We start from the raw sequence: 22,820 nt of genomic DNA, 5'->3' as shown, positions 1-22,820 counted from the left end.
TGTTAAGTTTAAAAAAATGTTTATTTAATCACCATGTCCAGGCTGAGATACAACTGTTAACAAACTCCTTGTAATTTTACCTTCAGACCTAAACTACAGGCATCACTTTCAATGTCCCTTAGGTGAATTTAATCCAGTAATAACTATCCAAGCAGCTATTTATACATACAGTAACGTCACACATCTCCTGTGAAGATGTCCTGAGGTATTAAGAGAAACAAAAGCAAAAAAAACTTTGGATGGTTGAGGAAAACTGGGTCGAAGAAAACAGGATGATAAAACAGTCTCTCCTGGAAGAAACACTTTAAATATATTAAAACCTACAGACTTATGATATATGCCAATACTTTACCCAAAATTCCCACTGAAATGAGTGTGATTCCTGTGTCCAAAGAAATATGCACATCCCTTCCTGCTGAGCAAAGAGGGCCAATTTCTGGAATGAAGCCTGTCCCTTGTCCACTGCCCTTGCAGTGATTTGATGTGACTGGATGGAGTTCAGAGGGAAGGGTAATATCTGAGAGCCCAACAGAGACAGACCAGAGCTGATGTTTCTGAATCACTGGGTCAGTGGGTCACAGACATCACTGGACATCTAGAGAGCCAACAACTCTCTGTGTTTTTTTTTTTTTCAGAGCTCCCGAGGAATCGCTCATGATTGCCAAATGCAGCTGTTGAGAACCACGACTGGCTCAGCAACACACAAACACGCAAACTCAGACACATACGCAGACTCACAGTGTGCTGATACAGGAGTAAGCCCCTCTGAGAGTTGTACACACAGAGCACAGACCCTCTGATACAGAGGAGCACCTAGAGACTGAGGCCGTGTTTAAACTCCATTACCGCCAACGACTCTCTAATTAAACCAATGTTTTAATTAGGATTTGGACAACCAGGAACGAGGAGGGATAATAACGTTCATTTATCCAACAGAGAGGGTGTATTTCACACAAGTTACACCTACAATATGCAGGGTGGACAGCTTTGTATTTGATCTGCCATTTTAAGCAGTACATTGCTAAGTGTGACGCAGGCGTCAATATTTATCAGTTTTATAGGAACACAATAGAAGCAAAGTAGACTATTAGAAGTCTGCGATATGAAATCTTACTTATGTAAATGTTCAAAAGTTTACTTAACAAGATGCAGTTAAAGTATGTTAGAAACTGCATGACCACAAATAGATTAATCAGCTTTCAAATGTCATTTTTCAGTACAGTTAACTACAAGTTAAGATTGCAGATTGATGCAGTGGTGTTGTTTCCTCTCTAGTATACTTCAGAATTTGACCAAAATACAATCACTGATTAAATTTCCTCTGTTGCTCTCCAGCACTGGTTTGCATTCTAGTGATTTGAGAGTAAAACCTGCAGGGGGCTGATAGAAGCTCTCAGCTAAACAAGGAGGTAATGGTCTTGATTGAAGCATAGTAGACTGACCAGGTCTGAAATGCAGAATAACAAAATTTTAATGACAGCTTAACGGGTTCAGCCAAGAGTCAAACTTGGGAGAAAAATCTTTTATTTACTCCAGTCTGCTTCACCATGAACACTTAAAGGCTTTAAAAAAAGGAGGAATATGTTGGTTTGTTGAATGTGTTGCCATGAATGCCGAATGAAGGTAATTACATTTTAAGGTCATTGTGTAGTAGCTCTTGTTGTGGCCACTAAGTGAGCTGCAGTCAGCATCCTGTTGCTTGCACTAATGCTAGGTATGTAGGCCTGGGCTAACATACTAGGCAAAGCAGTGATAATGCATAACAATGAACAGAACCGACTGAAGTCATGTTGATAAGTTACTAAAGGTACATTGTTACTGTAGTCCGACTGTATATGTAAGACAAGAAGCACTCAGCTGGAAAACTTCACCATTGCAGCTCACTCTCTCGGCAGTATTTACTTTTAAAGGAATTGTAACGTGTTTTTTATATATTAATTTTGTTTTCTTTATCTTTTTAAACATACTTTAAGAAGTTTGGAGTGCAATAAAAATCACATGAGGATTGCATGACAGATATTTACTTTTATAACGCAAACATTATGCAGGAGTAGTGGATGGGTAATAGCAGTAGAAGTAGGCAGCTCTTTCTCCTGATGATCTCTTTAAAGATGTAACACATTCTGGGGTCAGCTTGAAAGAAAGGCAGCTGTGAAATGTAAAAGTGAGGTCACAGGTCAAATATGACATGATATTTACACGCAAACAATAAAGTTATATTTAGAATCCACATGTACCTGTATCACTTCCTAAATGCTGTCAATACTAACAAAGGCGGTAGAATTTTAAACATAGTTTTAAAAATGTTTGACCTTATTTGACCTTGAAGAAGAGGTCAGAGGTCCAAAGCAAGTGATGTGACTACATGCCAGTAAGAAACACTTTTAAATAACTCTATAGAGCATTGTTATCACTTTGACCTTCAGCGCAATCTATTGACCTTGAAGGAGAGGTCAGAGGTTAAATGTGTTATGATAGTTCAAATCTTTATAAGGTACTTTCTATATGTTTGCAACACACACCACACTTTTAAGAACCATGGTTTCTCAGTTATGACGCTTTTTGTTTATTTATGACCAACAAATCATTAAGTTGAACTTGAACACCTCAATGGATGTAAACCAAATTTTAATGGATCGTTAACATGACCTCACTCTACACCCCTACAAAGTTTAATCAGGATGAGTTCAAAGCTTTTTGAGATATCGTGTTTACAGCCTTAATGACACAGAGGTAAGTATATGCTGTGGCTGAGCAATATTTTTCTCAGCCATACTAACTTCCGGTAATAAAGGTGAAGAGCCACCTTCAAGAACTTTCTGTTTCTCTTCGTATCATTAATGGGGCTAATATTTACTATATATATTTCCTTTTTTAGTGCACTATTTGTCTTATGCGTGAATATCCATGTGGATTGAAAATGTTACTAACTGTGATTCACCCCAATGAGAACAGCTGGCTTGGTCACATCTCTTTGCAAGATTTCAATGTTATGGTGTCTGACACAGCACAGAGATGTCCAAGGCGTCCTTCATTAAGGGCTAACACCTTAATGAGGTTAGTTAGCCTACATAAGTGGAGCGCGCCCTGTTAGATTCAAGTGAAATGGCAGCACGGACTCAGAGATATGCTGTTATTCTCCTTGATATTTATTAATATCCGTCCTTTAATTAATTAATACATCACCAAACATAAAGAAAGTACAGAATATGTAAAAAAAATATATACGTATTTATAAATATATTCCTAAAACAATTGTCAATTCAATTTCTTGGTTACAAACAGCCATTAAACCCTCTGTTTATATCATTTTTTATATATAAATTATTGACTCTCCTCACTGGTGTAATTAAAGATTATTTAGACTGCCACTCATCAGTGCTGCATCACTAACATCGTGTAGTTATGTGTGACTGTGAGAGGCGTTTGGTTGACGAACATAAATGGTTTTATAAAAGTGTTATACATATGTTATAAAACATTGCCATCTGTTTGTCTTTGTAAAAGTGGAATCACAAGATTTTGTGTGTTTGTTTTTTGTGTGGTGTGTATTGGAATCCACTGTGCAGTGAGCCTCTATTTGTTGACATTATCAGATTGTATTTCTAAGGTGATTCTCACCAGTTTTACGCACTGCTGGTGCTGAGGAGCAGAAAAGGATGAGACTTAAAGGTGATTGGATTTTCCTGGAAAATCTATCCAGATTCATCGAGATTGAAAAGGCTGAGAGGAATTCAGGGAAATGTCCAGATTTTTATGTGACATTAAAATCTGTTCACACATTTGCCAATAAGTGCTTAGTGGATAAAGATTGCTGTGTATTTTTAGGTACAAAACCTTTATTTGATTTATAAAGTATACATGCATTTTTTAAATTGGGGGCATTGGGGTGATGCCGAAAATAGTAAACGTATTCATTTATTTATTTTAGGCAATAATTCAGAACTGACAGCCTTTCCCAATAGCACTCAACCTTTCTAAGAATACTGATAATGGATGCTGATAAATGGGTTGTATCGAGTCCCTCATGATGACACACGTCATGGGTGTTTACTGTTTTTCTTATATATATTTGCTGTATGTATTTATTATAATTCAGGTGTGACACTTGTGGTTTCATCTGAGTTATTGGTTTTCTTTTGGAGGTGGGTCTTACTACTACTTTTATAAATAAAGTGTAAAAATGATTTGTTAATGTAGGCACACAAGAGAAAAATATCTCCCTTATTAGTTTTTAACCATGTCTTCATGAACATTTTGTGGAAGCAGTTTTGTCACTGAATGTAATTAAGAATAAATATTAATGTTTCTTTCTCTTCTCCCCCCTCTTCCCTCTCTCTGTGTGCCTCTCTGTCTCTCTTGTTCAACGCGTTCTCAGCGTCAGATGGCGTGCCAGTCCAAAAGGATGGGGAACAAGTAAGTCTTCAGCGATTCCTCCTGCTCATCCGTGTTGTTGACTTCCTCTGACAGTGAACTGTTTTCCACACCACCTGAGGAACCAACATGGCCACACGATGAGCTGTAACACCAGTGCTTATGCTAGTAGATTAGCGAAGTAGATCACGCCATGGCAATGTCAGTCGCTCCCGCTACACTTCCCTCGCCAAGATGGGGTGGTGTGGCTGGATGACTGAATAATCGCTGGTTTGGTTGGCTTATTGCTGTTGCTAGGATGTCTGAAGCTTGTTATAGCTGTCTGACAGAGTCACTCCTCAGTGCTGGTTCAAAGCAGAACGGCAGAGGCATCACTCCTCTCCTTCTCCAACTTCCTACACATCATTATCACTGTACATTTTCCTCTCCTCTCCTCTCCCGCTGCATTACTGATCTCGTGCTCTAAAGCTGATGCCTCTGAGAAAGGACACAGGAGCAGGATCCATTTTGGACTAAAGTGTAGAGACCTTCACTTTTCCACCAAATGCACTGTGGACTGATTGCATCATTTATTTATGTGTCGTGCCCCAGAATGCCCCCGTGGTTCTGCAGAGAGGGGAAAAAAGACACACACACACACACACACAAACACTTTCTATACATATATATCAGTGTTGTCAGGGCTATTGGAAAAGAACATAGGGAAAGCTGCTCCAGGCAGCCCAGCTCTCTCCTCACACCCACTCCTGTGAATGGAGAGCGAGACAGGGACGACCAGAGAGCGAGTGATGGAGGAAGTGGGAGCAAAGAATAGAATTACATGAGGGAAGGAAGAGGCAGACATTGATTAACATAAAGCATCTAGATGTAGCTGAAGGAGATTATAAACACTCCCTTCTCATCACACTCTCATTATTATATTATCTTAACCTAGAATTGAATTACATAATCTTTACATTTTACTCTATTGACCACTGAAGATAATTAACAAAGTTTTGTAGTTTTTCGATAAAGTGCTTGACGTGTAGAGAATAAAGCACTAGAACGTGACTAGCAGAGCAGTCAGTAAGACTAACAAAGAACTGTGTTTACATTGAACTTTAATTCATTTCTATAATTATTTAACATTACACTGTTATTTTTAATGTAGCTAAAAATTCTAATTCTAATTTATTTACTTCGAGTTGAGCATATTTTACGTTGTATTATTACTTTTTTAAAAATTTGATGTGTTGCAGTATGTGAAAATAGATGCTGAGAATACAATGAGGAGACATTACTATAAGCTAAATATTTAGTATAGTGTTTTCTCTGGGACCTATACCTGCAATTACAAAAACATGCAGAAATGTACTAAATTTCCATGAAAGTCACTTTAATTTTTTTTTATTACTGAAAGAATAACAAGCATATTATGTTTGGAAGTGCATGGAGTTTTTTTTCACATCACAAAACTGGTGCGGCACCTTTACCTCATGTAATTAGTAAGCCTGCATGGGTGCAGACTCAGTATTGAGGGAAGTCTTTATTCTACTTTTACTTAAGGATAGTTGGTTTGGAACAGGACTAAATGTGGCAGATCCTTCGCATGAATTTGAAACAGCATGACAGTGTAAGGGCCGGACTGGAATGACTTTCCAGAGTTTTAATTCCTGATTAAATGGAGGTTTAAAAGAAACACAAAGCTACAGGCAGCAGGTAGTTAACTAAAAACAACTAGTCTAAAAATGAAAATTCCAACTATCAGCACCATATGTTGTTTGTTTAATCTGCATAAATGTGCAAAAAAAAAAAGAAGGGCCACAGCTGTTTTTCTAATTACAGGCTATTTCTTCTCAGGTGACACTCTGTTGAGTCTGCAGATTGACCAGAAAAAATAAGCTAATGACACAAATCTAGGAAAAGAGGGATTTGAAGACTAATTAAGCATTTAAATGTTAATTAGTGAGTTTAAGAGGTGCTTTTAGGGAGACTTTGTGCCAGGCTACATGTTCCCAGGTTTATGCAAACTAGCTGATGTATGTAATCACTGACGTGACGTTAGTGATGCCTTTACTGAAGTGAAGGATCTTCAGACTTGTGCCATCAGTGCAGCTTGCATTGCATTTATCCAGAAGAAAGTAGACCTGGAGCTTTCTGACAGTCTTGACTGTCTGTCTGCCGCTTGTGTACATCAACAGTAAAGGGGACAAAATATCAGCTCAGCCAGTAGCACACCAGTGTTCCCAGTGCGGTTAGTATCAGTCCAGCTGATAGAGAGAGTGTTTATCTGCTTTGTTCTCAGCGTCTGCCTTCACCACACGCACACATAAACACATAATGTCCCCTTCCTCCTGAAAGCCTCAGTCCCCTGTCTGTGTGCAGGATCAGATACAGTTCAACACACTATTGATATCTCGCTCTCGCAAACACACACAGTTTTCTGCTGGCTTTCAATGTTTCTGGCAGCACATGTAACCGAAGAGGAAATTCATTCATCCGTAGCGTATTCAGTTTGCTTTACACAACTAAGCAAATATAAACTGATCCCTGTTTAATCCCCTCCCTTCTCCCTGTCATTCTGGCTCTTCACTTTCCTTGTTCCTGGAAAATCCTGTGTGTCTGCCTCTTATTTTCCTCTCCCTTCTCCTAATTTCTTCCTCCGCATGCTTGATGTGCAATCAACCCCTCCGTCCTCCCCCCACTCCCCCACTCCCCCAACCCCGATGCATGTCAATGTCCTCTCTGTCCTGTCACTCTCTTACTCTTTCCTGCTCCTCCTTTCCCCATCCCTCTCTCCTCCTATTTCTCTTCCTCAGCATGGACGTTCAGAATTTTCATGGGAAGGAATCAATGTAAGTGTTGTGGCATCATTCCTTCATCTACTACTTTTCTCTCCCTATCTATTTGTTGCTTTTGCGCGTTTTGATTTATGACACCCCCACCTCCTGAGCCGTATAGTCCGTCTTGCGGTTTATTATACTGGTGTGAGCACAATCAGAAACCCTAGATTTATATGATATTTATTTTGTAGAATATCTCTTGAATCAAGATTTGGGAAATGCAAATTCTGTCTCTTGTATTAACCCAACACCTCCATCACTTGTCCTCTCCACTCACCCCTCTGACACACACACTGTCATGTCACACTGTCTCTGTGTGGCCTCTCACACCATCCATGCTGTCCTTTTCTCCACACTTTCCTCCTCCATTCCTCTCTCTTCTCTCCTTCTAGCTGTCTATGGAAGACACTACATCAATCCTGCCCCGGCTCAAGAGGAACTCAAACGCCTATGGCATCGGGGCTCTGGCTAAGTCTTCTCTGTCAGGTGTGTCAGGTGTGTGTCTGTGCTGTAACTGGTAAACGACCCCATGCTGGCTCTGTCCTCAGACGGGCCCTGGAGTCAGCATGGTACCCTAAATGGGTTCCCCTGTATCACTTCCTCTCCACGCTGTGATATCAGTCGTCAATGACTCCTCGTGAGTCATTGACGGAACAAATTCAGCTTCAAAAACAACACACACATACACACACACACACACACACACACAAACACAGCTTGTTGCTCTAAGGAAAGGTGAGTGGGAAGTGTAGTTTTTTATGTTAAGTGGTTGTGAAATTGTGCTGTTCTGAGCAAGTATTAGTATGGATGTTTTGACTGTGCAAAGTGCCGTGTCGAACAGAGTTAGTGTAGTGAAGTGCTTTCTTTTAGTGCAGCGTTTTTTTGGTTTCATCCAGCTGTTTTGTGTAGTGCAGTTTATTTGAGTGCAGTGAATTGTACTGCAGTACAGTGTAATGAAGTCCAGCTGCTATACCGTGTGCTGTGGTACGGATTTGTCCTATAATTTATTCATGAATCCCATCGTCATGTGCTACCATCAGAGAGAATCAGGCAGCCAGGGATTTACAGTACATGTTAGTCGCGTGGAAATATGGAGCTGTTAAACAGATATGAGTTTGTAGTGGCATGGCACCAGGAAATTAAATGTATGTTCAGCAGCTTTGAGTTTTCCGAAGCGCAATAAAGAGAAAGAGAGGAGTTTTTTTGTTTACCCGGCGCAGCTTAGCAGAGGTGTGAAGAAGCTATCATGTCAACAAGCCAACCTCTCATTATTCATGCCACACAGCCGCCTCACCCCAATTAACCTGCTCCATCCCATGATGCACCTTTGTCAGACAAGACACGTCTCCTGCCGTCTCCCCTCCATGTGATGTTAACAGTCTCATTAAACACGCGAATGTCACCTCCACAACCCTTTTTCATTTCTCTGAGCTTATAATGGGTGCTCATGAAAACCCTCTTTTAACTACAGACTTTTGAATAGTTGGATTTGGCTGATAATGTTTTCCTTACGAGCAGTTATTAATTTAAGATATTCAATATTTTAAGAAAATGAGCAGTCTCAAACATCCCAGAAGCGTTTGGGTATTTTGTTTACTTCTTAAAGGCGGGCCTATTGTGGTTATCCTTGTTTATTTCTCTAAAGATAAATGTATAGATTGATATTCACTAGCAAGGACTAAAGCCCCAGATGCGAATGAAAATGTTTGTTAATAACGAAGCAACGAACTATGCCACAGGCTCGCTGAGGCGGTGGATCCCTTGATACCTTTGAGAGAGGCTTACAAGCAGAGAAAAAGTGATGATGGGCCAAATAGGCACTTATAGAAATACGGCTGGAAAAGGAACTGTTGTGGGTGTGGTCCTGCTCCTGAACTTTAGATAAATAATCTTGAATAGGCTTATACACTGGTACAGTTCTGGATGCTAATATTAAATATGGTTAAAGTTTTAAATAATGAGGTCAGCGTGTGTGAAAGTAATCCCAGCAGGCCAAAAGCTCAGGCTTCACATTGCTCTAATCGCTCACTTTCAGACTACTTCAGACACGTCAGTGAATGCGGATATCCTTAATGTGGTTATCTCAGGGACACAGCTCTGGCTGTGAGCACATGAGCTCCACCACCTGCTGTTCAAACCTTTTGTTTGCAAAGGGCAGCCAATCAAAAGAAAGCTGGCTCACAGGTAAGGTGGATTTCAGGGGAGACAAAGTGAAACTGTATGTGATGAACAGAGAGGCTAAACCAAGGCACAGTGTAAGATGAGAGAGTTTTATTTTGATCCCGAGTCATTTAAAGCCACTCCAGTGAAGTCCAAGAATTAAAATGTGAGTTAATAATGAGCCTAATAGGTCCTGTTTAACATCAAAACAAATATATATAATACATCAGGCGCTTTTGTTGTAAATGATCCTTAAAAATGGGAACGGTATGCTATACTTAAACTCGTTCTGGTTAATCATGTGAGGTAAAGCCAATTTCAGACACAACAACTCCAACACTGAAAGGTTTATTATTTATATGACAGTTGCTTTAATCAATTTATCAGTCGAACCGTGCCGGATATCCATATTTCCATGAGCCATCACATCATAGCGTCATACCCTCCTCCTCCCAAAACCAGTGCACACTTGATAATAACGAATCTATCTTATGTCTCTTCCTTCCTCTTCTTTTGTTTTTTCCCCCATTTTGTTCCCCATCTACCGGTTCATTCTCTACTCCTTCCCTCAACTCGGCTAATCACCTCTCTCTAAACCTCTGGTCTTTTAATTTCTCTTACTTCCACCCATTTTGTTTAAATTGGCCACCCTCCCTCCTCCTTCTGCTCCTTCCTTGTCTGGGTCTTTCTCCTAAAACAGGTGTCACACGCACAATGAAGGAAAGAGTGACCAAGCCCACAGCCATGGCCCAGGGTCGTGTCGCTCACATGATTGAATGGCAAAACTGGGGCATGACGACGGTGGGTTCGGGGAGCGTCCTCCAGTCCCGCATCACTACCCAGGAGCGAGAAAAGGAGCGGCGGCTGGAGAACGACGCCTACAGTGACCTCAGTGATGGGGAGAAAGAGGCTCGCTTTGCAGCAGGTCGGTTGGATGAGGACAAGAGTTTCACACCCTATTAACTGTCATCAGCCACTTGAGTGGTACTGCAGGTCTTAGTAACAATTATCCTGACTTGCCCTCTGAATTCTCACCTCAGGCATCCTGCAGCAGTTTGCAATCTCAGAGGCAACGCTCCTGGCGTGGTCGTCAATGGATGGTGAGACTCCGCAGTCAGGATCAAACCAGGGAAGCGTGGCTCACCTCAGTGAGGTCAACCAGGAGAGCATCACCAGTCGAGGTAAAGGACTACAAATATGTCTGAGGCTTAAAGTCCAGGAAACAGCTGTTGGTGAAACACAGCCACATCATTTATGAGTAAGAAAATGGAAGAGGTTGGAAAGTGGCAAATCAATTTTAAACAGAGTAGTTAGAGTATTGTGTTACAGCGTCTCGTCTCTCTAGACCAGAGATGTCAAACTCACTTTAGATTGTGGCCAACAGACAGCCCGCTCTGATCGTAAGTTGCCTGGACAAGTGAAACTCCTCTTTCTGTAAGCGTAAGCAAGTTTAATAAAACAAACAATGCACTGCTTTCTTTACATGACAAGAAAGTGCTGCTTTGGCCATAAACTGCAAGAAATAATTTGGTAAATTTAGAGAAAATGTTCTGTTAGCTCGTTGCGCAGACTGTCCTATAATTATAAAACAGAAAAGTTTTGTTAATTGACTGAATGTCCTCTTTTTGTTTTCTTGGGCTTTTTTTTTTATTTTAATTTTTTATAATGAACCCACTGTAAAAGTCATAAATTTCTATAGTAGATGGCGTAAAAACAGGATCTTTCCTATTTACTTATTACTTATTTACTTGTATATTTCAAACCAGTAGGAAAAGCTGTAAAACTTATGAAAACACAGAAGTCTGGAATTTATGCCAATCTTCCATTTTCCAGAACTGTCCAGTGGGCCAGATTGGAGACTTAAGCAGGCCACTTCTGGCCCCCAGACCTTATTCTAAGGAGCTTGGAAAGAAAAGCGTCTGGACTTTAGATGGGGATGGACCATTTGCAGTCTATCTGCATCTTAAGGACAAAGGTCACTCCTTTGAGGATGCCAGTGTTCACATTTTGGACAGAGAGGACAATTTGGTTTGAAAGAGGAGTGAAAGAAGCCATCTATGTCCACTGTGAATAGCCATCTTTGAACAGAGGTGGTGGTTTACTACACCAACTGTTTACCATCTATAATCCAGTTTTGAGATCCCTTCCCAGATGCCTTAACGCCCACTCACATCCTGGGCCTTCTGACCTCAGGAAATTGCATGATAGGGCGGGGCCAGGTTTCGCAGTGAGTTCACCCGAAACTCTGACCTACACCCGTTTTCACACCTTGGCTCGTGTGATTAGGTAGAGGATCATTAGGGGGTCAATTGTCCCTCTTAGGGGGACACTCCAACGGGGCTTAAATCTGGGACTCTCCACCATTTGACCTTAGAACTGAAGAAGCTTCTCGGATCAGAGGCGAAACGACTTCAAGCAACTTAAAGAAGTCCAGATGCTCTTCTTTCCAAGCTCCTTAGACCACGATGACCTGGATGACTGAGAACCTTCACAGACCCCAGACTAGACTTGTAGTCAAGACCGCCTAAACCAAGACCAAGACAATACCAAGACCAGAGGGTATCGAGACCAAGACAAGACCAAGACCAAGACAGACTGAGTCAAGACCAAGACAAAGTCGAGACGAGACCAAGACAAAAAAGTCTTTAAACTGCAGCCAGATGCTGCTTCGTTTACGGGTGTCAGGCATATTTATGTGTCTTTGCGATGCACTCGCACACCCCTCCTCACCGCTGTCTACTGTCTCACTCACTCACTGAGAGGACAGACGCACGCTCCACTTGACTGTCGCGTCTCTCACCCTCTCTGTTTTTCACATAATGATATTATCCTATATCCTCGCATGTGATTGGCCACAATATGGAGGGATTGGAGCATAGCTGAGCCACTGTGTGAGACCTGAGCAGCTAAAGGAAATTAAGTGAGGAGCTGGCTCTCGCTCAATGGGAGTCGACTCTTCTGATTCACTACAAAGCACTCTCTAACTCTCTAAGCACGGCTCTTAGAGCTGATGCTTTTGCGAATGACACATTATCGAACATTACCTTGTGTGTCATGGATACTGTTGAGTCCAAATCTCCTGACCTCTATGCCAATCTGAGACAGCAAGACCGAGACAGCGAGACCAAGACAAGACCGAGGGATCAGGACCAAGACAAGACCAAGACCAAGACCAAAGTCTGTCGAGACCAAGACAAGACCCAGACCACGTAAAAGTAGTCTCGAGACATCCAACTCTACCTCAGACCTTATGTTTGACACCTCTGCTCTAGACTTTAGGCCATTTCAGTTTCCAGCATGAACTTTTGGAAGGTAAACCCAGACACTGTATCGATATAAACAGTGATTTTGGATATTTGCAATTTACTGCAATGTTGCCTTAGCACAGACTTCTGAATGCAGAAAATTAGAGTAAGTGCTTTGCTGAGTTAAAATAGACTTTCTTAACTGCACCCTGAATGCATTCGTCTTAACTGATCCCATCGTTTTTAAGTCAGACACTTGGCAAAATATGTGGCTGTGAGCCCACTTTATAGCCCTCCAACTTTGAGTAAGAAACACTGGAGGCAATCAAAGCTCTGTCTGCACTATACAGTTTGACAAAATGATGACTCAACAGTGCGAGGTGTGCCAGTGTTCAACTCTGTTCGGTTCATACTGGAGAGTTTCTGTCATAACATTTTCACCCAGTGTGGAAAGATTTCAGCTGAGTTTTTTTCAGAGTAGTTAACAGCCAGATATACATTTATCTCAACAGCTATTAGCTTTAACTGTTGGTCAAGTCGTAATTTCAAGATTTTAAGAAATTGCTCATTCTTTTTCCAATTCCAGCAAATTTGAAAAGTGGGATTTTTGTAAAAATCATAAAACACAGTGTTCCTGCGTCCATCTGCTGCCCCCATTTTGAAGAGTGCTAACAGCTGCCACATTTTTTTATTTCCTGCAGATCAGATATTGCACCACTCCTCAGCGGAGGTGTGGCCTCACACATACGTCTCCCAGGGCCACTACTGCCTCTCCTCTTCTGACGCTTGGGAGCCCATCAACAACGATCCCTCCGTTGTGGCGTCTCCCCCTGCTGGCTCCTACGTTATGGGTACGGAGGGCTACGATGGGCAGGCCGCAGCTCACTTCCTGTCTCAGCAACAGCAGCAGCAGTTCACTCTCCAGCAGAGTCAACTACAACAGCTGCAGCAGATCCAACAGTTTCAGCACTACCACCAACAGCAGCTTCTGCAGTATCAGCAACAGCAGGTGATTGATTGAGAGTGCCGCCGTCTGGGTTTTAATCCAAATGAGACACTACATGTTGCTGCTAATGCGTAAGGCTTGAGTATCAGAGATGGTTGTTATAAAATACTGTCTGGTAAAATAAATCTATCAACACATTATTTTATTTATTTGTTCACTTTTGTATAGGCACAAGTACAGCACATGAACAAACCCACACATCACAGCATTTATAGACTAAAAAAGCTGGGCTTTTATTCAGAACATGTTCTCAGAAACTCTTACCTCCTGGGTTTCATGCTCAGTCTGAAATTCGCTCTTGACTGTGGAAATAGAAATTCAACAAAATAATCTTAACTCGACATTTTTCTATCTAATCATCTCCTTTTATTCGTTTTTGTTTTTGCATTACTTCATAGAAAAGATTTTAGCCTAAGCAATGACTCAACCGCATCTGATGTGAACGCTGACACACCTCACACTGTTGAGTCATCACTCTTGTCAAGAATCCCTCATTAAATGCTCAGCTGAACCTGCAAAAATATGACATTCTTCCAAAGGGACACATCCAAATCATTTTTTAAACAAAAATAAAAAGAATTCCATGCATGAGGATGGAATTTCTTATACTGTACAAAAAGATCTGCATATCACCTCTGTTGCCTAAGGAAAACAAAGTCAGCTTACTGCATACTGACATGGGGAGCATGTCATGAAACATTCAAGCTGGCAAACAGGTCGCACTGCTCATTCCTCACATTTTACTGATTAGTCTTTTCTGTGTGTTTCAAGTCTCTGGAGCACAGGCTACACAGTGCCAACCACTCTTTGCAAGCAACACCCAACAGCACCATCCACAGTCTGGTTCATCAAATTCACCCTCCGCTGGTTGATCTGTGGAACACGGGGCAGATGGAAACCTATCAGGCAGAAGCCGGCGGGTACATGGGTGTGGCGGCGACAGTGGAGCCGAGCCTGTGCGTTCCCACTGGTGAAGAGATAGTAGGAACGGAACACTCCCCGCTACTGGAACAGCAGGAGGAGGAGGAGGTCAAGGTGAGTTGAACATGGGGTTGCATTACATAAAATTATCTCTTCAGTGATTAATATTTGATTTTGTAGCTTTCTAAGCGAGTTCTCAGAGGCACCAGACTGGAGGTTTAGTTCTGCTTACTGCAACATGTGTGTCATTTCTGTTTTAAATCTGCAGACTGTACTTAAAGTTTTGTCTCGAATCATTTAATCATAAGATTGGTTTGATTTTATGCACGTGTAGCAATCTAAGATCAATTTGTCAATAGAGGGGATACTGATTGACATTTTTGAAAAGAATTGTCTGCCAGTACTTTAATTCAGTTCAGTTTTCTTTGTACGCATAGCACCAAATCACAACAACATTCACCTGAAGTTACTTTATATTATAAGCTAGAAAACCTACAATAACAGAAGAAACCCCAACCATTAGACGACCCCCTTTGAGCAATCACTTGGCAACATTGGAAAGGAAAAACTCCCTTTTGACAGGAAGAAACCTCTGAGTGAACCATGGTCAGGAACGGGCAGTCATCTGCTGTGGATGGTTGGGGGAAATGGCAAAAAGAGGAAAGTGAGGATTTCTAGCTTTTCCTTGGGTACATTTAAAAGTTTTATTACGCTAGCCGGGCAGCTGTGTTCTTGGTTAAGATACTGAACCCATTTTTCCCCCGAGACATCGATCAGGGTGCGAGTATGTGCATGATTGTTAGAAGGGTTAACACCATCACATCCAGAAGGTCCTGGATTAGGATTTGCTGGTCAGATGGGGCTTTCCCATGTGGAATATTCATGTTGTAACAACTATGTCTATGGCTATTGATGGAATTTTGGAATGTTTGACTATTGAGATTATGAATGACAAAAAGAGAAATGTTATAATAAGTTGCATATATCGGACACCCAGTTCAAGTATTGACACTTTTAATGAATGGATAGAAAAAACGTTTGCTTCGGTGAACCAAAAATTACTATTTATCTGTGGTGATTTTAATATTGATTTGCTAAATCCAACAAGGTTAAAAGCCATTGATGACTTTACTGACACGATGTACAGCTTATCACTATATCCAACAATAACAAAGCCAAGCAGAATAACTTCACATAGCGCCACTATTATTGACAATATTTTTACTAATGTCATGGATTTCCAAATTAATAGTGGCCTGCTTGTCTGTGATATAACTGACCACTTACCAGTTTTTACTTTGTGTGACTGTGATTTAAAAAAAATAGATACCAAGATCATGATAGCAAAGCGAACAATAAATGAAAAAGCAATTCATGCCTTCAATTTCGATTTAGCACAACAAGATTGGAGTTCGGTGTATGAAGAGTCAGATGTGGACAAGGCTTATGATAATTTCCTAGATATTTTTACTATGTGGTACAATAAACATTGTCCTGTAAACGAACACATGACAAAGAAAAAAAAGATAAAAAGTCCTTGGCTCACAAAAGGAATTATTAATGCTTGCAAAAAGAAAAACAATCTGTATAAACAGTTCATCAAAGTAAAAACAAAAGAAGTGGAACAAAGATATAAAGCATATAGAAATAAATTGACTGATATTATAAGAACGAGCAAACAACTTTATTATAGAAGAAGATTATATGAAAATAAAAACAATATAAAAGGAACTTGGGATGTGTTAAACAACTTAATTAAACAAGGATCTTCTGGAACATCATATCCTGAATATTTTACTGATGCAAATGGTGAAAATCACAACATGAGTAATATTGTCGATGGGTTCAATAAATTCTTCATAAATGTTGGCCCTGAACTAGCAGCAGACATCCCGTGTCATAAAAATGAAAATATCAGTAATATAAAATCAAATCCCTTTTCACTGTTCCTCTCAGCTACAAATGAGCAAGAAGTAATAAATATCACATTAAAATGTAAAAGTAAGTCTTCAATGGATTATCATGACATAAATATGTCTGTAGTTAAACAGGTTATTCTGAATATTGCTAGTCCCTTAACATATATCTGTAATTTATCATTTCAGTCCGGTTGTTTTCCAAAAAAAATGAAAATTGCGAAAGTAATACCACTATATAAAAGTAATGACAAACACAGTTTTACCAATTATAGGCCTATTTCTCTACTGCCTCAATTCTCAAAAATTCTAGAAAAACTTTTTAATTCAAGATTAGAAAAATTCCTTGAAAAACATCAAATAATAAATGTTGGTCAGTATGGTTTCAGAACGCAAAGAACCACTTCAATGGCAATAATTGAGGCAGTAGAAGAAATTACTGATACACTGGATAAAAATAAATATGCAGTTGGTATTTTTGTTGATCTCAAAAAGGCCTTTGACACAATCAATCACTCAATATTATTGGATAAATTGGAAAGATATGGTATTCGAGGGAAAGCTGGTAACTGGTTAAAAAGTTACCTAACGGGTCGGGAACAATATGTTAGCATAGGGCATTACCATTCAGAGAAACTTGGTATTACATGTGGTGTTCCCCAAGGGTCAGTGTTGGGACCAAAACTTTTCAATGTATACATAAATGATATTTTTGATGTTTCTCAAGTACTTAAACTCATACTGTTCGCAGATGACACCAACATATTTTTCAGTAGCGATGATTATGCTGATCTTGTAATGACCGTAAACAGGGAGCTAAAATTAATAAAAAAATGGATGGACATAAATAAATTATCATTAAATATAAATAAAACTAAAGCAATGTTTTTTGGTAATTTAAAATATAATGTAGAATTACCAATTATCATTGAAGGTGTACCAATTGATAATGTGAGTGAAAACAAATTTTTGGGAGTCGTAATTGATAACAAAATTTCATGGAAACCCCACGTCAGACACATAAAAACCAAAATTTCCAGAAGCCTCGCAGTTTTGAACAAAGTGAAACCATACCTTGATAAAGATGCACTTCGTACTCTGTACTGTACTCTGGTTCTTCCATATCTTACATATTGTGTGGAAGTGTGGGGAAACACATATAAAAATACAACTAATCCATTAGTCACAGTACAGAAACGAGCACTGCGTATTATTCACAAGGCTGGTTATCTAGATCATACTCACAAATTCTTTCTTCAGGCAAAGTTACTTAAATTCCAGGATCTGGTTAATTACAATACATCCATAATTTTGTATAAAGCTTTTACTAAACTTTTACCGGCAAATTTACAAACTAGATTTGAAATTCGAGAAAAGGTTTATAATGTGAGAGGCTTTGGAGAATTCAAATTACCCAGAACTCGAACAACCCGTAAAGGCTTTTGTGTGTCTGTATGTGGTGTGAAAATCTGGAACAGTCTGAGTTTACAATTGAAACTATGCAAAAATATTCATAGATTTAAATTTCTCTACAAACAGTTGGTCTGGTCACAGTATACTCAATGATGCTTTTAGTGTGCTCTGTAATGTCTGTTCTCTTACCATTGCTGGTATGGATTCCAAAAAAAAAAAAGTGTGCGTATGTATGTACATATATGTACATGTGTGTGCAGATATATATGTATGTATATGTATGTGTGTTTGTTACTTGTAGTTATTACTGCCTGTTACCTGTGGTAATGCAATTTATAATTTATATATTCTGTATTCAGTTATGAAGGCTCTAATTGTTGTTTGCGAGCTGCCGTTTAGATGCTTGTATGTGCCCGGGGCTGTTGATGGGTCTGTATGCAATGATGGGCGTAGCTGCGGGAAGTTTGTTTTTTTTGTTGATGAGTGAGTATAGGGGTGGGATTTAATAAGTTTTCTTCGTCTCACTCCTTTTTCAGGCAATTTTTGTTTTTTGTTTTGTGCATTTTATGTTCAATATAGGTATTTGTTGTGCCTGAAAATGAACAAATAAATGAAATGAAATGAAATGAATGTTCTCCCTGTACCTGTGTGGGCTCTATATGGGCACTCTGGCCACAGTGCACAGACGTCCATATTAAGTTAATTGGTGAAATAGGTGTGAATGCTTATCTGTCTCTCTGTGTTAGCTGTGCGACAAAATTGGCAACCTGAGCAGTTGTACCCTACCTTGGTATCGGCTCCGGCCTCCTGACCCTTGAATTAGATAAGCGGAATAAACTGAATGGATGGATTTTTTAACTTTTGACCTGCCGAAGACATATACTTTTACATTTCCATTATTTTGACTGAATTGATGACAACATTAACTGATGATAAAAATATTAGATTTGTGGCCTCAATAAGATAAAGTTGGGGATGGAAAAATTTGAATAGATTAGATAGCAGAAATGTCAGGAAACAAGAAGGAGAGTTGAAAACCACAGTTGCGACAGGCCTCCAAACTTCAGTTATTTTGGGGATAAATTATGTAAAAGGTGTGAAGCAAAAGGGACTGCTATGAAAGTTTTCATGAAAATTGCAGGGAGCAACCTTATTAATGCACAAAACAATCAGTCACCTATATATCTAATTCATGAAGTCCTCATCTTCAGGTTGATTTTGCTGTGCAGCTCAAGAAGGCAACACTTTTTAGCAGCTGAGCTCTTGTTGGCAATCCATCATTGAATAAGCAGTGGTATAGGATTGGCTGCTCTTCCTTATGACAAAAACCGTAATCACAATTATTTTGGTCCATATAAATGGACTGAATGCTGAATGGTACTTATGTAGCACTTATCTGTTCTAACTGAGCACTCAAAGCATTTTATACTACGAACCTCATTCACCCAATCACATACACATTCATACAAATCAACACCTAAGCGGTTTTATCTAACATTCACACAGACATGCCAAACTCTGATGGATGCGTCGTGACTGATCTTCTGATTGGTCAACATCTTGCTCTACATCCTCAGCTACAGCTGCCCCTATAAAACACAATCATATAACACAATAATTGTTTTTATCCCAATTGGATATATTGAATATAATTTTTGACTTTGACAACCTACAGTGGTATCATGGTAGCACAAAAAGCTTTAGGAAAAGATTCATTGGCTTTTCCACCCATGTCAACAAACATGCTAACATTTCTACCTGTTAGAGAGTAGTAAGCTTGTTCCTACTTGTTTATGTCACAATATAACTGCAATTTTACTGAGAGAAATGGGGGGAAAGGGGGAAAATGGTAACAGCCACTAAAAACGGACTATTATGTATCCCAATAGTGTTTTATTATAGTGCAGAGAGGCTGATAGGTTGGTCATTCGATTTCTGACTACATTTAAGAGTCTTTGAGCAAAACACTGAACCCCAAGTCACTTCAGAATGTCTGTGTGAATGACTGCAAAGAGCTCTGCAGACACAGCTAAAGTTAAAAGGCATGCTAAGTGCAGACCATTTACCATTAAAAATTAATTATTTGGACTTTGGAAACCTTGACTTTAAACCAGCATTGACTTGAGGTCTGCAGAGAAAGATTATGTATTGCAAGCTTCAAAACAGTTTGACAGTTGGCCTTGAGTTGAGACTGTTTTGACAAAGTGTACTTTGATGCGTCACGGTGATCTTCATATTTGCCAATCAGTCTGTTAGCTGATACAGTAGGAGAAATCTGAGGATGGATTTTGGCCCACTCCTCTTTACAGAAACTTTAATTCCTTCAGATTTCTTGACTGCCCATTGGCAACTTGAAGCTTCAGCTCCTTCCACAGATTTTCTACAGGACTGAGGTCTGGAAACTGGCTTTGGCTCATTGTTTCTCTTCTCCAAAAACAGCGGGTTGAGTTGATACCAAAGGTTTTGGTTTCATCTGACCACACTGTTCACTGTTCAGTAGAAAACCTAAGACCGATCTTCACATGTTGCTTCTTGAGCAGGGGGGACCCTATGGCGTGTGTTATCAGTGGTTTTCTTGGGGACTGTAGTCCCAACTGCCTTCAGATCAGTAATAAACTCCACCTGTGTAGTTTTAGGCTGATCCACCACCTTTCTCATGATCATCCTCAAAACATGAGGCAAGATCTTATGAGTGAAGCTCCAGGAAAAGCGCAATTGATGGTCATTTTATATTTCTTTCATTAGCAAATAGTTGGACCAAGAGTTGTCACCTTTTCACCAGGCTTCTTGCTGATGGTCTAGTAGTATATCCCAGCCTTGTGCAGGTCTATAATCTTATCCACGATATCTTTTGACAACTCCTTGGTCTTTTCATAGTGGCGGAGAGGCTGGAAAGAAAGAAACTGACTCTGTGGACAAGTGTGCTTTATACACATAATTGAGATCAAGTGCCTCTGTTATTGGTTGCTTGGTTGACTGGTTGATTGATTGGTTGAATGATTATACGTATCATGCTTACTTCACTCAATGCTATGCAAATCAATTTATAACTTTTATATAATGTGTTTCCTGGATTTTGGGGTGATATTCCATTAAAATGAAAATATCATAAAAACCTGAGACTGTTCATTTCTTTGTAAGTAACCAAACTTACAAATTCAGCAGGGGATCAAATATTTGTTTTCACTACTGAAGAGGACAATAGGTAAAAATCTATCCACATACATAAGTTAGTCATCTAGTTGACCTTGTGTGTTTCACTCTTTCTGCCCTGATCAGGAAGAAGATGTGGCACTGTGCATGGAGCAAGAGTCGGCCACATTGACTCCACCCACACAACAGGGGGATGCTTCTGGTGGCAGTAGTCCGGGGCAGCTGCCAGCAGAGCCAATCACAGAGCGGAAGTTGTCTGATGTCACTTCTGGTCTCATTCAGACACTAGAGGAGAAGGAAGAGCCAGAAGAGGGGCCTCCTGCTTCTGTGGCAGCCAACTGAGTTTGTGGCAGACAAGAGACAAATGAAGAACTGACTGGGGAGTCAGCAAGAAATGAGCATAATAACACAATATATCTCTATTACTCTGTTCCTTTTCAGGTATCAAAACCACAACTTTTTTGGTTGCAAGGTCATTTCTTCAAAATGGTGAGAAATAGATTTGGTGGACTCCCAATAACAGTAGAGCTGATGCAACAATGGACACCTGTTTCTTTGCAAGCCTTACATCCCAAAGGTAACTGAAGAAAAGACAGATGAAGGCGGAAGAGAAGCACCAACCGAGTGAATTATATCCACCGGGAAACTGCACTGAGACAAAAAAGAGGGGAATGGAAACATGCATGCTTTTTATGAGACAAGCAACTCAACCCTGTCATCATCTAATAATGATAATAGAAATCTAAAGTAATAAAAAAAATAACAATAATTTTGTAATAAAAGAAACAAAAAAAAGGACAACAATCTATGTATAAGTGTATGATAAGATATGAGATTTCCAGTGGGAGAACTACTCTGTTTACAGCTGTTATTCAACACATAAGATAGAGTTTAGTCAAATTTATTTCCCCATTGCATCAAACACATGCACTATACTTTACATCTGGCAACCCAAGCACTTTCACAGATGATTGAAGTAGGCCCAGAAAATCTCAGCATTTCAGTGAAATGCCGTTTTCCCCGAGGCACAATCCAGGGACAGGCTCGCCCTGCTGACTGGACACCCAAAAACCCTGCACAGATAAGGATTGTACTGTATACCGTGCTTCCTACTCTGTCTCTCTGTATGCATGTTTCTTCAGAGTACTATGGAGTACCTGTACTATACAGCTCTGTATAGACTTTGCACTGAACCATAGTATCCCAGGTGTGGCCACAGTGGCCCTGCAGTGGGCCTGCGGTGGGTTTGAGCGGTGGCTTTCATGACTCAGAAATAAACAAAGAGCTGCATATGTGAATCTCTTTTGCACTGATGCAATCCCAACAGATCAGAGGTTCCCTTTGGACTGTTGAGGTTACCCAGTTTCCGCTCTGAAAGCTTTCACCGACAACCAAAACCGAGCCACTTGACAACGCGAACCCTCAGCTGCTTTTTTTTTTCCATAGACGTAATCGCGATGAATAAAGGATGATAACCACTATTTTGAATGTACTGGAAGACAGGCGGCAGTACACGAGTGCTGCTTTGATGCCTCCTCCGTGGTCCACAAGAGAGAGAAGGGAGCGCTGTTCTGTTTTGTGAAACAAAAACAAGTGGGGGAGTCTTTCAACCATGTTGGAAAGTGGATTCACTGCTGGCTCACCAAGACCACAACAACACACACACACACGCACACACAGATATGAATATCTAAATTGTAACCAGCAATAGGCAGGCGAGACACTGGCTTCCCAGATCAGTGTCAGCTCTGTCACAAATATGTAAATATTCTGAGTAAATAAAGAAATTGCCTCTCGCTCACAATCACAA

The 22,820-nt window shown here is 40.1% G+C and overlaps 1 protein-coding gene across 6 annotated transcripts in view; it reads left to right on the top strand.

The window, feature by feature from the left end:
* Positions 1-22,820, top strand: part of fam131bb (family with sequence similarity 131 member Bb) — a 36,843-nt gene extending 14,023 nt beyond the window's left edge. For 3 of the 6 annotated variants that reach the window (XM_026185166.1, XM_026185167.1, XM_026185162.1), the window contains 8 exons: positions 4,379-4,416; positions 7,173-7,208; positions 7,589-7,691; positions 10,057-10,281; positions 10,397-10,537; positions 13,303-13,610; positions 14,379-14,642; positions 21,137-22,820. In XM_026185166.1, coding sequence (XP_026040951.1) covers positions 7,595-7,691; positions 10,057-10,281; positions 10,397-10,537; positions 13,303-13,610; positions 14,379-14,642; positions 21,137-21,352 — 1,251 coding nt within the window. In that variant the 5' untranslated portion in view covers positions 4,379-4,416; positions 7,173-7,208; positions 7,589-7,594 and the 3' untranslated portion in view covers positions 21,353-22,820. The remainder of the gene's footprint in view (positions 1-4,378; positions 4,417-7,172; positions 7,209-7,588; positions 7,692-10,056; positions 10,282-10,396; positions 10,538-13,302; positions 13,611-14,378; positions 14,643-21,136) is intronic. The other 3 variants (XM_026185168.1, XM_026185164.1, XM_026185163.1) reach the window with 2 other exon arrangements.

Source organism: Astatotilapia calliptera, chromosome 11 (genome assembly GCF_900246225.1).
Source record: "Astatotilapia calliptera chromosome 11, fAstCal1.2, whole genome shotgun sequence".
NCBI classification, from domain to species: Eukaryota; Metazoa; Chordata; class Actinopteri; order Cichliformes; family Cichlidae; genus Astatotilapia; species Astatotilapia calliptera.
This window is presented reverse-complemented; position numbering and strand designations above follow the sequence as displayed.